General features: G+C 47.6%; 1 protein-coding gene across 1 annotated transcript; it reads right to left on the bottom strand.

The window, feature by feature from the left end:
• AGO4 (argonaute RISC component 4) lies at nucleotides 1–11,165 on the bottom strand. The gene is made up of 18 exons (XM_042838490.1): nucleotides 11,116–11,165; nucleotides 7,976–8,141; nucleotides 7,393–7,513; nucleotides 7,030–7,211; nucleotides 6,527–6,663; nucleotides 6,313–6,447; nucleotides 6,055–6,142; nucleotides 5,526–5,673; nucleotides 5,328–5,447; nucleotides 4,982–5,110; nucleotides 4,684–4,817; nucleotides 4,092–4,276; nucleotides 3,351–3,510; nucleotides 2,607–2,922; nucleotides 2,273–2,407; nucleotides 1,392–1,493; nucleotides 967–1,166; nucleotides 1–868 (listed from the first exon to the last, which is right to left on the bottom strand). Exons 1-18 carry the CDS (start codon nucleotides 11,132–11,134, stop codon nucleotides 760–762), a joined length of 2,586 nt encoding a protein of 861 aa, XP_042694424.1. The 5' UTR covers nucleotides 11,135–11,165; the 3' UTR covers nucleotides 1–759.
• Nucleotides 11,166–11,218: the final 53 nt, after the last annotated feature.

Here is an 11,218-nt window from a genome sequence, read left to right on the forward strand (position 1 = left end):
TTTTTTTTTAGAGGGGGAGAAAACGATGGTTCAGTGTTTGTTATGAGACCAGGGCAGTGTTACTGGTAGCCGTTACAATGAAAACCTGCTGACAGGCATCACCACCTGGGCACGTCACACATTCACAGAGCAGGAACCACCGGTCTGGACTGGCAGAATAGTGCAATTGCTTTGCAGCCCGAGTCTGCAGGTTAAAAAGGTCATTAGTAAAACCGACTAAAACTGCAAGACCTGTGAAAGTTACGTCTGTTAAAAGGCATTTACAGTAGTGAAGTCTAAAATCTCCATTAAAAAAATCTATGGCCCCACACAAGAGAACAATGACATCGAACTGGAGGAGTTTCGCCATACTACGCAGTCACTAAGCAGCGCGTGAGGACGGAGAATCACTCGTCACCATCAACTCATGGGGTGAGAAGGGAACCTAAAGACCATCGCTAGCAAAATATTCCATAGAAACCTTTCGTGCCAAGTGCTTTAAAAACGTCGGGGTGATCGGCCTTTTGCGCTTTGAGGTAAAAATTCAGTCCAATGCATCAGAAAAGACAGTCTATGAATTTCTATTACGTAAAAGAACGGAACGAATGGCTCAATTGTGTCGGTGCATCAGACATTGTTTGCAGTCCAGATTCAGTGCGACCGTTCAGAGCTGCTGGTAGGGGGCAGTCTGAAAGAAAGGGCCCTAGCTAGAGCAGTAGGCATTGAAAACACGTCAGGACTGAACGAGTTGTTGGCTTTGCCTCATCTTCCCAAACGCTCTCAAGCAAAATACATGGTATGTTGAGTATCGTGGTGGATCTGCACTGCCTTTGCCAGAGCCTGAGGATCACGGCCATTGCTCTGTCCTGACACGTGGCTGCCTTCAGCACTGTAAAAATGCAGACACATACAGACAACCGTGAACAGCTGAGCCTGCGATCCAGGTCCACTGTCTGGCTACCGAGACGGCGAGGTGCAGCCCCTTACCTGTCGTGATCCTTGTCCACAAGATGGTACCTAGCCCTAAATGCCACCAGTCTGGCATAGTATGCAGGTGCTGGAATAGAGACTGATCGCGTACAGCGCACGTAGGTGTGACACAGCTGATAGGTCAGCAGCTGCAGCTCATCTGCAGTGAAACAGTTGTCATCCCACAGGACCTGGTAGTGCGAGGGCCGGCTGGTTCCCTGTGGAGAAGAGACAACAGTTCAGCCAGAGAGCATCAGTAAAATCACAGGAGGTATCTGAACGCTGCTCCTTCTAGCAGTACTTAAGTGCAAGCGCCAAGCAGGCACTCACCAAACTGCTGCAACTGTAAATGTGCCAAACTAGAAATGAAAGCAACATCAACTCATCGGGACAGGGTCAGGATTCAGCCCCACAGCCTGAGCACGGCAGAGCTGCAGCATTACCTGAATTCCCGCGTGGCTGCAGAGGTAAAAGTCAAATTCAGAGGGATGCGTGATGGTGCTGTCCACAGTGGTGCCCGCTGGTACGTTGCCACTCTTACCCACCTAACGTGGAAAGTTCATTATTAGCCCGTGGGGTTTTTGGTTGGTTTTTTTTTTTCCTTCCTTTAGAAGTGATCCAAAAATACCTCCTCAGGTAGGCGCTACTCACAGCTGGCTGAGAATTTATAGCTGAATGATGTGGGGAAATTTAGGTAACTTACATAGGAGGAATGAAAATGTTCTCTGTGGGTTCATTGTTAGGAGCTTCGCCAAATCCAGTTGGTGCATGACCAGAGAAAAATGAAATTCTTGCCAGCACCATTAAAATTGCAGAGTGGAATAAAGTATTTTAGAATAGGAAAAGATGCAGGCTTTCTGAAACAGGCTTCACGCCCTTGTTTGCAATCACACCCCACAGATGCATCTTCTTCTAGCAAACACAAGATGAAGACATTTCCAAAAAAGGTTCCTTAGTTGGCTCACGGATTTGTGACACAGGCAAACCTTACAGATGCATCTAAAACAGGACAGACAACTGACTGAGCAATGAGCTCGTGTTGGGAATCAAAAGGCTACAAAAATCAGGTTACAGCTCCAGAGATACTGAGTGTGCTCACTCCAAAAGGGGCTGGGAACAAACTGTCTGATGTAGAGCAGTAAAAAGCAGGAGGAACCAGCTATTTTGGTCTCACAGAAAAGCCTGCTCCAGCACAGAACTGCTTCTGTTTGTACAAATCAGTTCACTGCCAGTGGGTGAGATGGATTCCACCCCATCAGCCAAACACCTACGTTCCCATTCACGTCCCCATCACCTCCTTACTGAAGAACCCAACAATACTTGCCCTTTCAGTTTTGTCAGCACAGAACAGCCTGGTGTGATGCCTTTTCTGCACAACAATGTAGGTTATTCCTGGTCTGTAGTCTTCTTCCAAACTAATACAGGCCTTTCGGATTGCTATAAGTTCTGGCCAAGCTACCTGGACACAGAAGATGTAACAATTAGTACATGCAGTATTTTTCTTTCCAGATATAAATGCCACTTCACAAGGAGCACAGTCAGCCAGGATAACTTTACCTTCTGTCTAGGCAGGAAAACAAAACGTAACTGCAAACTGCATCCCACACATGCAGCATCAAGGCCAACCCCTTCACAGGCACCAAATCATCAGACAGTACCTGCTTCATCTGCCCTTCTGACACTCCTCCTCTGTAGTAAATGATTCTCGTGGGCTTGAAACGCGTGGACTTGTAGAACTGTATCAGCAGCTCCCGCACCATGTTTGTCAGGTCCTGGATCACCTCCTGGCTGTACAGCAGCTCCTGCGAGGTCTCCTGGCGGGAGGTCTGCACCCGCACCGTGGCGCAGTACCGGCTGGGATGGCCGTCCATGCTGCCCACCACAGCAGCTATGGAAGGCTTCTTTCCATCCCCAGCAGGAGGGTGAGTGACATCTGCTCCCAGAAAGATCACGGGCTGCTGGAACACTGAGGGCCTGTTTGATACGATTGAGGTTTATTTAATAATAATGTAAAGAAGGGGGATGAGGAAGGAGAAAAAGACAACCGAGGAAGGCATATCCAAGAACCATTCCAGGTCTTTAAAGATGAAGGTGTCTGCCTCAATCTATTCCAGACAAAACAGAAAGCGAAAGCAAAAAAAGAAGGATCAAAGGCAGACAAACACACAAGCATTTACCACACCTCAACGTCTCATTCCTCTTCCAGTTTGGAAGGAAATACAGTATGGTCATGGAAGTGGCGAGAGGAAAAGGCAGACTGAAGACAGGAAAAGGCAAGAAAATGCCCTTTTCAGTCTGCAGGTATTTCTAATGAACTCATTATTTTGAAAGGCAGCAAAACAGACTGCCAGAATTTTGTTTGATAATTCAGACTTCAAGGAAAGCACTAAATCTCATCTTACCTTTGATGAGGTACGAGCACATTGTTGATTCCTCCGAGCTTTGCATTTATTTTCAGACACAGGTTGGACAGCGTTTGTGGTGAGGTTTTCACCACGTTCTTTACCTGAACGCACTGAGTGGCCATGCCAAGAAGAGTGTCACCAACCCGCTTTACTTCAGCTGTGACAGAAAACAGGACAATGGATCCAGTTACACAAAGCCATCAGTTCCACCATCTTCCTCTTATTTTTCCCCAGGTGTCACACTGGGTCAAACCCTTAAGGGCTCGCTGACAAAGTCTCAGCCTGCTCTTCAGGAATGCACAAGCACTTTGTACCTTTCCAAAGGGCATGTGGTGAGAGGACAAGGGAAAACGGTTTCAGACTTAAAAAGGGGAGATTTAGGTTGGATATGAGGAAGGTTCTTCTATGCTGAGTGTGGGGAGGCACTGGAGCACGCTGCCCAGAGGTGTGGTGGATGCTCTGCCCCTGGGGACGTTCAGGGCCATGGTCTGAGCAACCTGACTGAACTATGGATGCTGCTGCTCACTGCAGGGGAGCTGGACCTTCAAAGGTCTCTTCCAACTCTAAACTACGATTCTACCCCACTGAGGACTGATAATCCTATCTCCAAAATACAATTAGAGCATTGTATATACAATACAAAAGGCATTGCCTGCTTTGTCTCCCTCCTACCAATGAATGCATGATGAGATGCCCGCTTGCCACGCAACTCCTTAACACTTCACAGCTTCCACATACCATACACGGGTGTCTTGCCGGGTAGAATCACCACAATCAGCTGCAGGCCAACATAAGTCAGTTTTAGATGTTTAAACATGGGCTCCACACTGTCTGCACCCTGGGCATATTTACAGAAACAGGGCTGGCCCTGGATCGGCATCCCTGCGTCCTTGGAGATCTTACGCAGCTGGTCTGTAAAACTCCTGTGAATAAAACACAAGTGGATGCAGCCTGGTCTTTTCACCACCTTCCACTTTCCTGTTAATTCTACTGATCACATTCTATCAATTATAAGTAGTTCAGATTTCGGAATAAAAGATCATCATCAGTTCTCTGTAAAAACAGCATTAGACAGAATCTGAATGCAGTCTCCACAACCTGAAATGTAACCTCAGTGGTAAGGGAATTGCTGCTCTCCTGGCCAGCCAATTCAGTTATGAACTTTGTTTAAGCCTCCTCCCAAGCAGCACACATTTAAGGCACTGCAGAACTATCATCTCCTCTTTTTACTGTTAGATGCATCATTAACTTACACTGCATATCATCTTTCAAAAATATGAGGAAAATAAACCCTGAAACAGGTATCCTGAATAAAGAGGAAAATACTTACTTTAGTAAGTCTTCCCTGCATTGTTTTTGAGGAGCAAAACAGGCAACAGCCCAAACTTTAATCTCAATGCCAGCATAGAACTGTTTCCCTCTCATGTCCCACACACCTTGGTTTGGTGTGGCCACAGTCTTGTTCTAGGTAAAAACCAAAGGCAAATTAAAAATAAAATGCTGCCTGGTTTTGTCTACAGCCAACCAGAGTTCATACAAAAGCAATCCTTGTGAGAAGATAACATGGAACCTTTAATGAATTTCAGCACCCTCAGAACAAGGTATTTCACAAGACCTGGAAGACTCACCCTGCCTCCATATTGCAGCATTGGCGCTGGCAAAACTCTGCCTGTCAACTCAGTCATTTCATTATGGACAACAATACCAAACTCCTTCAGATATGGATCAGGTCCACCAACCATACTGTTACTTTTCACCTGGTGACAAGAGAAGTATCTGTGTAACTGCACCTAGCGTTTCAGCTGGCTCTGTCTTCTTTGCAACAGCTTTTCTGTTTAAAAGGATTTACTTTACAGAAGTCAGAGTTTTTGATCTTCTGCAATTCTTGGCTCATCTGGTTATCATTACATATGCACCAGTGCTTCTCAAAGTCACGCTCACAGACGCAGGCTGTCAGCTCAAAGCTGCACTTACGAGTCTGCTGATTTCTTCCTGCCGGTCCGGCGCCGATCTCGCAGTCGCTTTTATCATGGTTGATGTCTGATTGTCTGTGAGCTTCTTGATGCACCTCTGGCCTGCCACGATGTTACACACCTGCACAGGAACAGTGAACAGTGGCACCACAGCATTTAACAAAGGACAACACAATGCAAGAGCAAGTCAGGTCCTCACCTCAAGCGGTAGGTACGTGTGTTTCTGCTCCTGTCCTACTTGCAGACAGGGAAGATGAGGATATTTTAGCTGCAGACTGTACTTCTGCTTAAAATACTGAGCTACTGTACACTCCATAGCCTGCCCGTTTTCCAACTGCAGGGGAAACCTACGAAGGATATTTGCTCTGGTTAGTTTGTTGTTGTTGTTTTAGATCTTGAAAGGGGAAAAGAAGAGCGGAAAGTTAATCCAGAGTAGAAATGCTTAAAACAATTATTTTCCTTAGCTCCTGGATTTCTCCTTAATGATAGCATTTCAATCCATCAGAGCTATTTATAAAGTTATAGTCTTTGATAACTCTTCTATTCTCTTGTTCTGATGGAAATAAAGCAGGTGCCTAAATCCACATTACTTCTCTGCCCTGTTAAGGCTGAACGCGCTTTCAAATCCACACAGCTCTTTCCCCTTCAGAATCAACTTTTCTTGTACAAATAACAAATCAAAACGATCCAAGATCTTAAAACTCATCACAAAGTGCTGGCATACGTACGTCTGGTGACTGGCTGGTCGACGAGTAACATTGCAAACTCGGTATTTTCTCTTCATCTGGCCACAGTGAGTAACCTCTACTTTCAGACCTGGAAACCCAAAATAAAAATCACCTAAATAGAATCAGACATGGGAATCACTTTTGGGAAAGATGAGAGCAAACAGGAAAGGTCAACTTCCCAAGTGCCTCGTAAATTCTCACTACAACAACAATAAATTGACAGCATTTCGATGCAGTGGCTTTAGAACAAGCCTTTACCTCTGATTTCTTTGGTAAACTTGACACGCTGGGAGTCTGTCAGAGGCTTGGTTTGTTCATTGATGTTCTGAATGTCCAAGACCTCACACATGAACTCAATGATAGGCTGAGCACGATAGAAAGCAGTTGCTGATACTACAATAAAAGAAGAGGATATTTAATTCAGAAGCAGCACAAACTCCATTACATTAATGAGACTCAACTGCCTACATACCATCAATGTTGAGCATCATGTTCCACATGGCAGGTCTGACAGACTGGTGGAAACCAAACCAGACCTCCCTGCCACCCCCCAGAGGGTGGTAATAGCCTTCAGGGGGGGAGAAGAAGGAGCGACCCACAGGAGTATACCTGAAAAAGGGAATAATTCATTTGAGCATCCCTTTCCAACAGACTTTCCTCAAGTTGGGTGTTTGAAACACGCTTCTGTGGCACACCAGAACTTTAGAGCTAACTCGTGACAAGCATATAAAAGCCGAGCAGAGCAGTTGGAAAGCCTACAGCAAATTCCAGTTGGAAACACGACCAGCAGATACAAGTCTTGAGTTCAGATCAAATATCCCTATTCTAGTGCAGATTTGTAATGCAGGTGTTGAATTACACAACAGCTTCCCTCAACCCTTCTGCAGTACGAAGGGGTAACAGCAGAACAGCAGCTAACAGAAACGTAAGACAGAGACAAGACTGACCAGTTCTGCAGACACCTCAAGTACCCACCTCATGGAGGGAAGGTGCCGGGTAATTACATCCAGTGCCTGCACAGAATCCTCAGGAACTTCGTTCAAATGCCCTGCCAGAGCTTCCAACAGCATCTGAAGGCTGACGACTGACACCCACTGAATGGACACTTTAAAAGTCTGGTCCTTCCCCTCTCCTGGAAGCGTCACCTCCATATCCACCTTCCAGATAAAGCCAAGCAGAAGCTTTTGTTAAGGACTGCAGCAGACTTCCATAACATTATGTTACACTGCTAAGCAACGTTATAACAACAACACCACCACCCACTGCCAATAAAAACACTTCCAATGGCACCCTGGCAGTTTCCTGCACAAGGTTTGAGCTGCTCACAGTAACACTCACTCTGTCCCTGCCGATGGGTAACGGGTGTGCAGTGTACATGTTCCTCTTCCCATCGTATCCAGGCTGCCGGTCACCAAATATCTGCATCTTGAAGTGCCTCACCATAGTATCCACCACCTCCCTGCAGAGGGATGTAGCAAGTTAGGTCAGAGAACAGGAAAATCCAGCAATGGTCTGATGTGGTTTCAAATGCCTTTTCTATGTTTTCATAACGGATCAAGGTAGGAGAAGTTACAGTGCACCAAAACACACTGTTAGTCTCTGCTGCTGACTGTTGTAAGTCACCTCCAGGTTCAGACCCTGAAGTGTCAATATCAATATGCAAGGCACTTGTCCAAACTCTCTGATGTCAGAAGAGATGCACTCAGTACAGGCAGCGCCATCTGAAGAACTGTTCACCAACAGGTACAAGCATCTGCCCTGGGGTGAGCTGGGGTGCTCTTCATTGGGGCTCTACTGATAGGCACCAACACCTAAAACACTCCTATCAATGTACGAGCACAACTCCCTCACCTCAGCTGCTAACAGACATCTTTGTATAACAGATGACACAACTGTGTCATGACCATGAAGCAGATCCTACCTGTTCACTCTTCGGGGTCGTTTTTCTGGTTTGATATCCACATCATAGTGATAAACGTCGATCTTAGGGATCTGCACCTGGAAATGGTTGGCCAGGAGGCGGATGGGCTTCCCAACAGTTCCCAGGCCTGGGCGACGGGGGGGCTGGAAAAGGCTTGTTGGGGGCCCTGCAAAGTCAAACAAATACAGAAGAGAACTGTCACTCAGTGCAGCATCTTTTCAGGTGTATTCAGCTGGAACGTCCTTCTGGCATGGTGGAAAGGAACCTTAAAGGGCTCCCCACGCCTGCAGACGGAGCATTCCAAGCGGCCCACGGCCTCCCAGCAGCTCTCAACTTCCAAGTGGAAAACGTGCTCCCTAAAGCACGTGTGTGTAGGTTAATGCCACAATTCACTCTCTGAATTGTAGTGACATTTATCCAAAACTGTGGTTTATGAACTCAACAGAGTCCCCAGATGGAACCTACACATTTATATATTATCTATTCTTATATAAGGAAAGATAACTGTACTACTAACATCATTTCTAGAACCAGCCAAAAGCTGCATCTTTTCATTATGGGCTTAAACTTCAGATGAAATACATTCCCAATCTCTACCTGAAAGTTGCTGTAATCTAGAAATGAGTAAGATAGATCTTTTACTCTAATCCAAACTTAAGACATATCTCCACATTGGATCCAGGCTAAAAAACCAGTTGGGTTGTTTCCCTCACATCATGAACACATCGCTTCTATTAACAATGAAACACTTCTGCCCTGGAGCAGAATTCCACCCAATTTCAAGTTCTAACACAATGAAAGGAATGAGGTATGGCTTAGGCTTTCTTCTGAAGAGCAATGGAGCAAGCATACAGACAGGTACAGACTCCTAACACGTGTGGAGAAGGTAATTTATTTGGGCAAAGGTAATGGCTGCAGAAGGAGTTCAAAGGAAGAAATCAGGAGAGGCTTAAAAAGGCACTCCCTGCAAGCTGGTCACTGGGTAAGGCTTCAGGTAAATTCCTCGAAGTGCTAAGATCTGAGATACCATATTAACAAGATTAAACACTTTCTGTTGTTGTTCAATCTATCACAACCCACACTGCATTTAAAGCAGAGTTGATCTTTTCATGGCTTTTGTCTCTATCTGCCAGCACGCAGTGTGATCAGTGTTTCTTCCCTCTGTTCTTGAGCAGCAAAGCAGAGTGAAAAAGCAGCAATGAAGTAACAATAAAACTAAGGGCAAGTTCAGTATCAAAAGTGTCAACCTGCCAGTATCCATTTAAATCAAGGGCTCAGAGCTTATAGCAGAAGAGAAGAGAAGCAGATAAGCCGTAGGAGGATGAAGCTCATATTTGGGTACACCTCAGTGTGCAACAATAAGCTTAACACAATCCTGAACTACAGCTAAGACCAAATGAAAGGAGCCTTCTGCACTCGGGTTTATAAGCCAAGCGATGGCCATCACACTGAAATTCCACCCGAGGGCACCGACCTCAGAACGGCTGGAAGCAGAATGGCTCAGAGCAGCTGGAGCCCACTGACACATCCGTGCCAAAGCTGCTGCAGCACTGTGGCTGTTTGGGTGCAGACGTCCCACACGATGCATTGCTGGCTCTGCACCTGCATAAGTAATTGCCACCAGGCCAGGAGCACAGTTGAACTGCTCCTAGGGAGCACTCAGCACCTCAAAAAGCTACAGCTATCTCGACAAGTGTGAATCATCAAGGGCAATCAAAGTTTGCAGTGCTTATTTGGATACGGGAGAGATGATCCATTAATCCTGCGCTAATTAGCCTGAAGTAAGTGCAAGCACTGACCTCCCACAAGAGATTAAATGACAACTATATTTACCCATTTTCCTGCCTCGTATTGACAAGTTCTGTGGGCAGACATGGCTGTCAGGAGGTCAGCACTGACTAAAGGAAGTGCAACCTTCTCCTTTCTAGAGTTACTTCTCAAAGGATTCTGGAGAATAAGCTAAAAGCCTCCTTGCAGACCACCTTGATTTTATTGGGATTTCTGCCCCATCAGCCTGATGAGGTTCATATGCACTATTTCTCTTCATTTCTTCCACTGTGTGACATTTACAGGCTCTGACACCTCAAGATGTTACTTCAGACAGGAAGTACTCTACAGAGCCAAAAGAGGATCCTGCAGTGCAGGCAGCTGGTGTGGACACACTGCACGGTGCAGCTGCAGAGCAGACTGTCAGAAACCTCCGCTATCTTAACAGCAGAGTTCACAGTGGCAGGGCTCTGCTTTGCAGGGGGTTGGACTCGACAGTCTCTGGAGGTCCTTCCTAACCCCTACAATTATCACAGAATGGCCTGGGTTGCAAAGGAGCACAGTGCTCATCCAGTTCCAACCCCCTGCTGTGTGCAGGTCACCAACCAGCAGACCAGGCTGCCCAGAGCCACATCCAGCCTGGCCTTGAATGCCTGCAGGGATGGGGCATCCACAGCCTCCTCGGGCAACCTGTTCCAGTGCTTCACCACCCTCTGGGTGAAAAACTTCCTCCTAATATCCAACCTAAACCTCCTCTGTCTCAGTTTAAAGCCATTCCCCCTTGTCCTGTCACCATCCACCCTTACAAACAGCCGTTCCCCTCCTGTTTATCTGCTCCCTTCAAGTACTGGATGGCCACCACGAGGTCTCCCCGGAGCCTTTCAGCTCTACACTAAACAAGCCCAGTTCCCTCGGTGTCAATAAACGTTTCATATTTCAACGAAATTAACAATTACCCCAATAACTGCACCAAGATAAGTCACACTTCAGTAAAGAAACACAAGTGGGAAAACACCCCATGCAGAACAGCACCAGCGTTCAGCCAAAGGCTGCGGACCGACACAACACCCGGCACGGCCCACCTCAGCCTCACAGCCGCCCACCCCCAAGGACGCGCCGCGCCCCACTGACAGCTCAGCCCCGCAAACTTCCCGCGGACTTGGCGGCCCGTTCCACGCCGATCCTTTCCGTTCGCAGCGCTCCCTGCGCTCCCCGCGGCCCAGCGGCCTGCAGCGGCTCCCGGGCCCGGCCGCGCCGGCGCAGCCACCGTCCGAGCGGCACCGTGCCGCGGCCTCCGCTTCCTTCTCCTCGTCCCCGCGCTCGCACGGCCCCGTAGGGCCTCGTCCAACCCCCGCCCCGCCCGCGTCTCTCACCGGGTCCCAGTGCTTCCATGGCGGCGGCAGCGGCGGCGGCCTCGCTGCGGTCTCCCCCGGCCCCGCCGGCCGCCCCGGGCCCCGCCGCCGCCGCCGCCGCCGC

The sequence above is a fragment of the Centrocercus urophasianus genome, unplaced genomic scaffold (assembly GCF_019232065.1).
Source record: "Centrocercus urophasianus isolate 14NV4802_14NV808 unplaced genomic scaffold, USGS_Curo_1.0 seq_808, whole genome shotgun sequence".
NCBI classification, from domain to species: domain Eukaryota; kingdom Metazoa; phylum Chordata; class Aves; order Galliformes; family Phasianidae; genus Centrocercus; species Centrocercus urophasianus.

Bases quoted from the DNA above. Each gene is read 5' to 3' on its own strand.
- AGO4 (XM_042838490.1), bottom strand. The intron at 5,674-6,054 runs GTACGTATGCCA...TATCCTTCGTAG, and splicing joins CGACCAGCCAGTCACCAGAC to GTTTCCCCTGCAGTTGGAAA. The intron at 1,494-2,272 runs GCAAGTATTGTT...TTTCCACGTTAG, and splicing joins GTGCTGACAAAACTGAAAGG to GTGGGTAAGAGTGGCAACGT.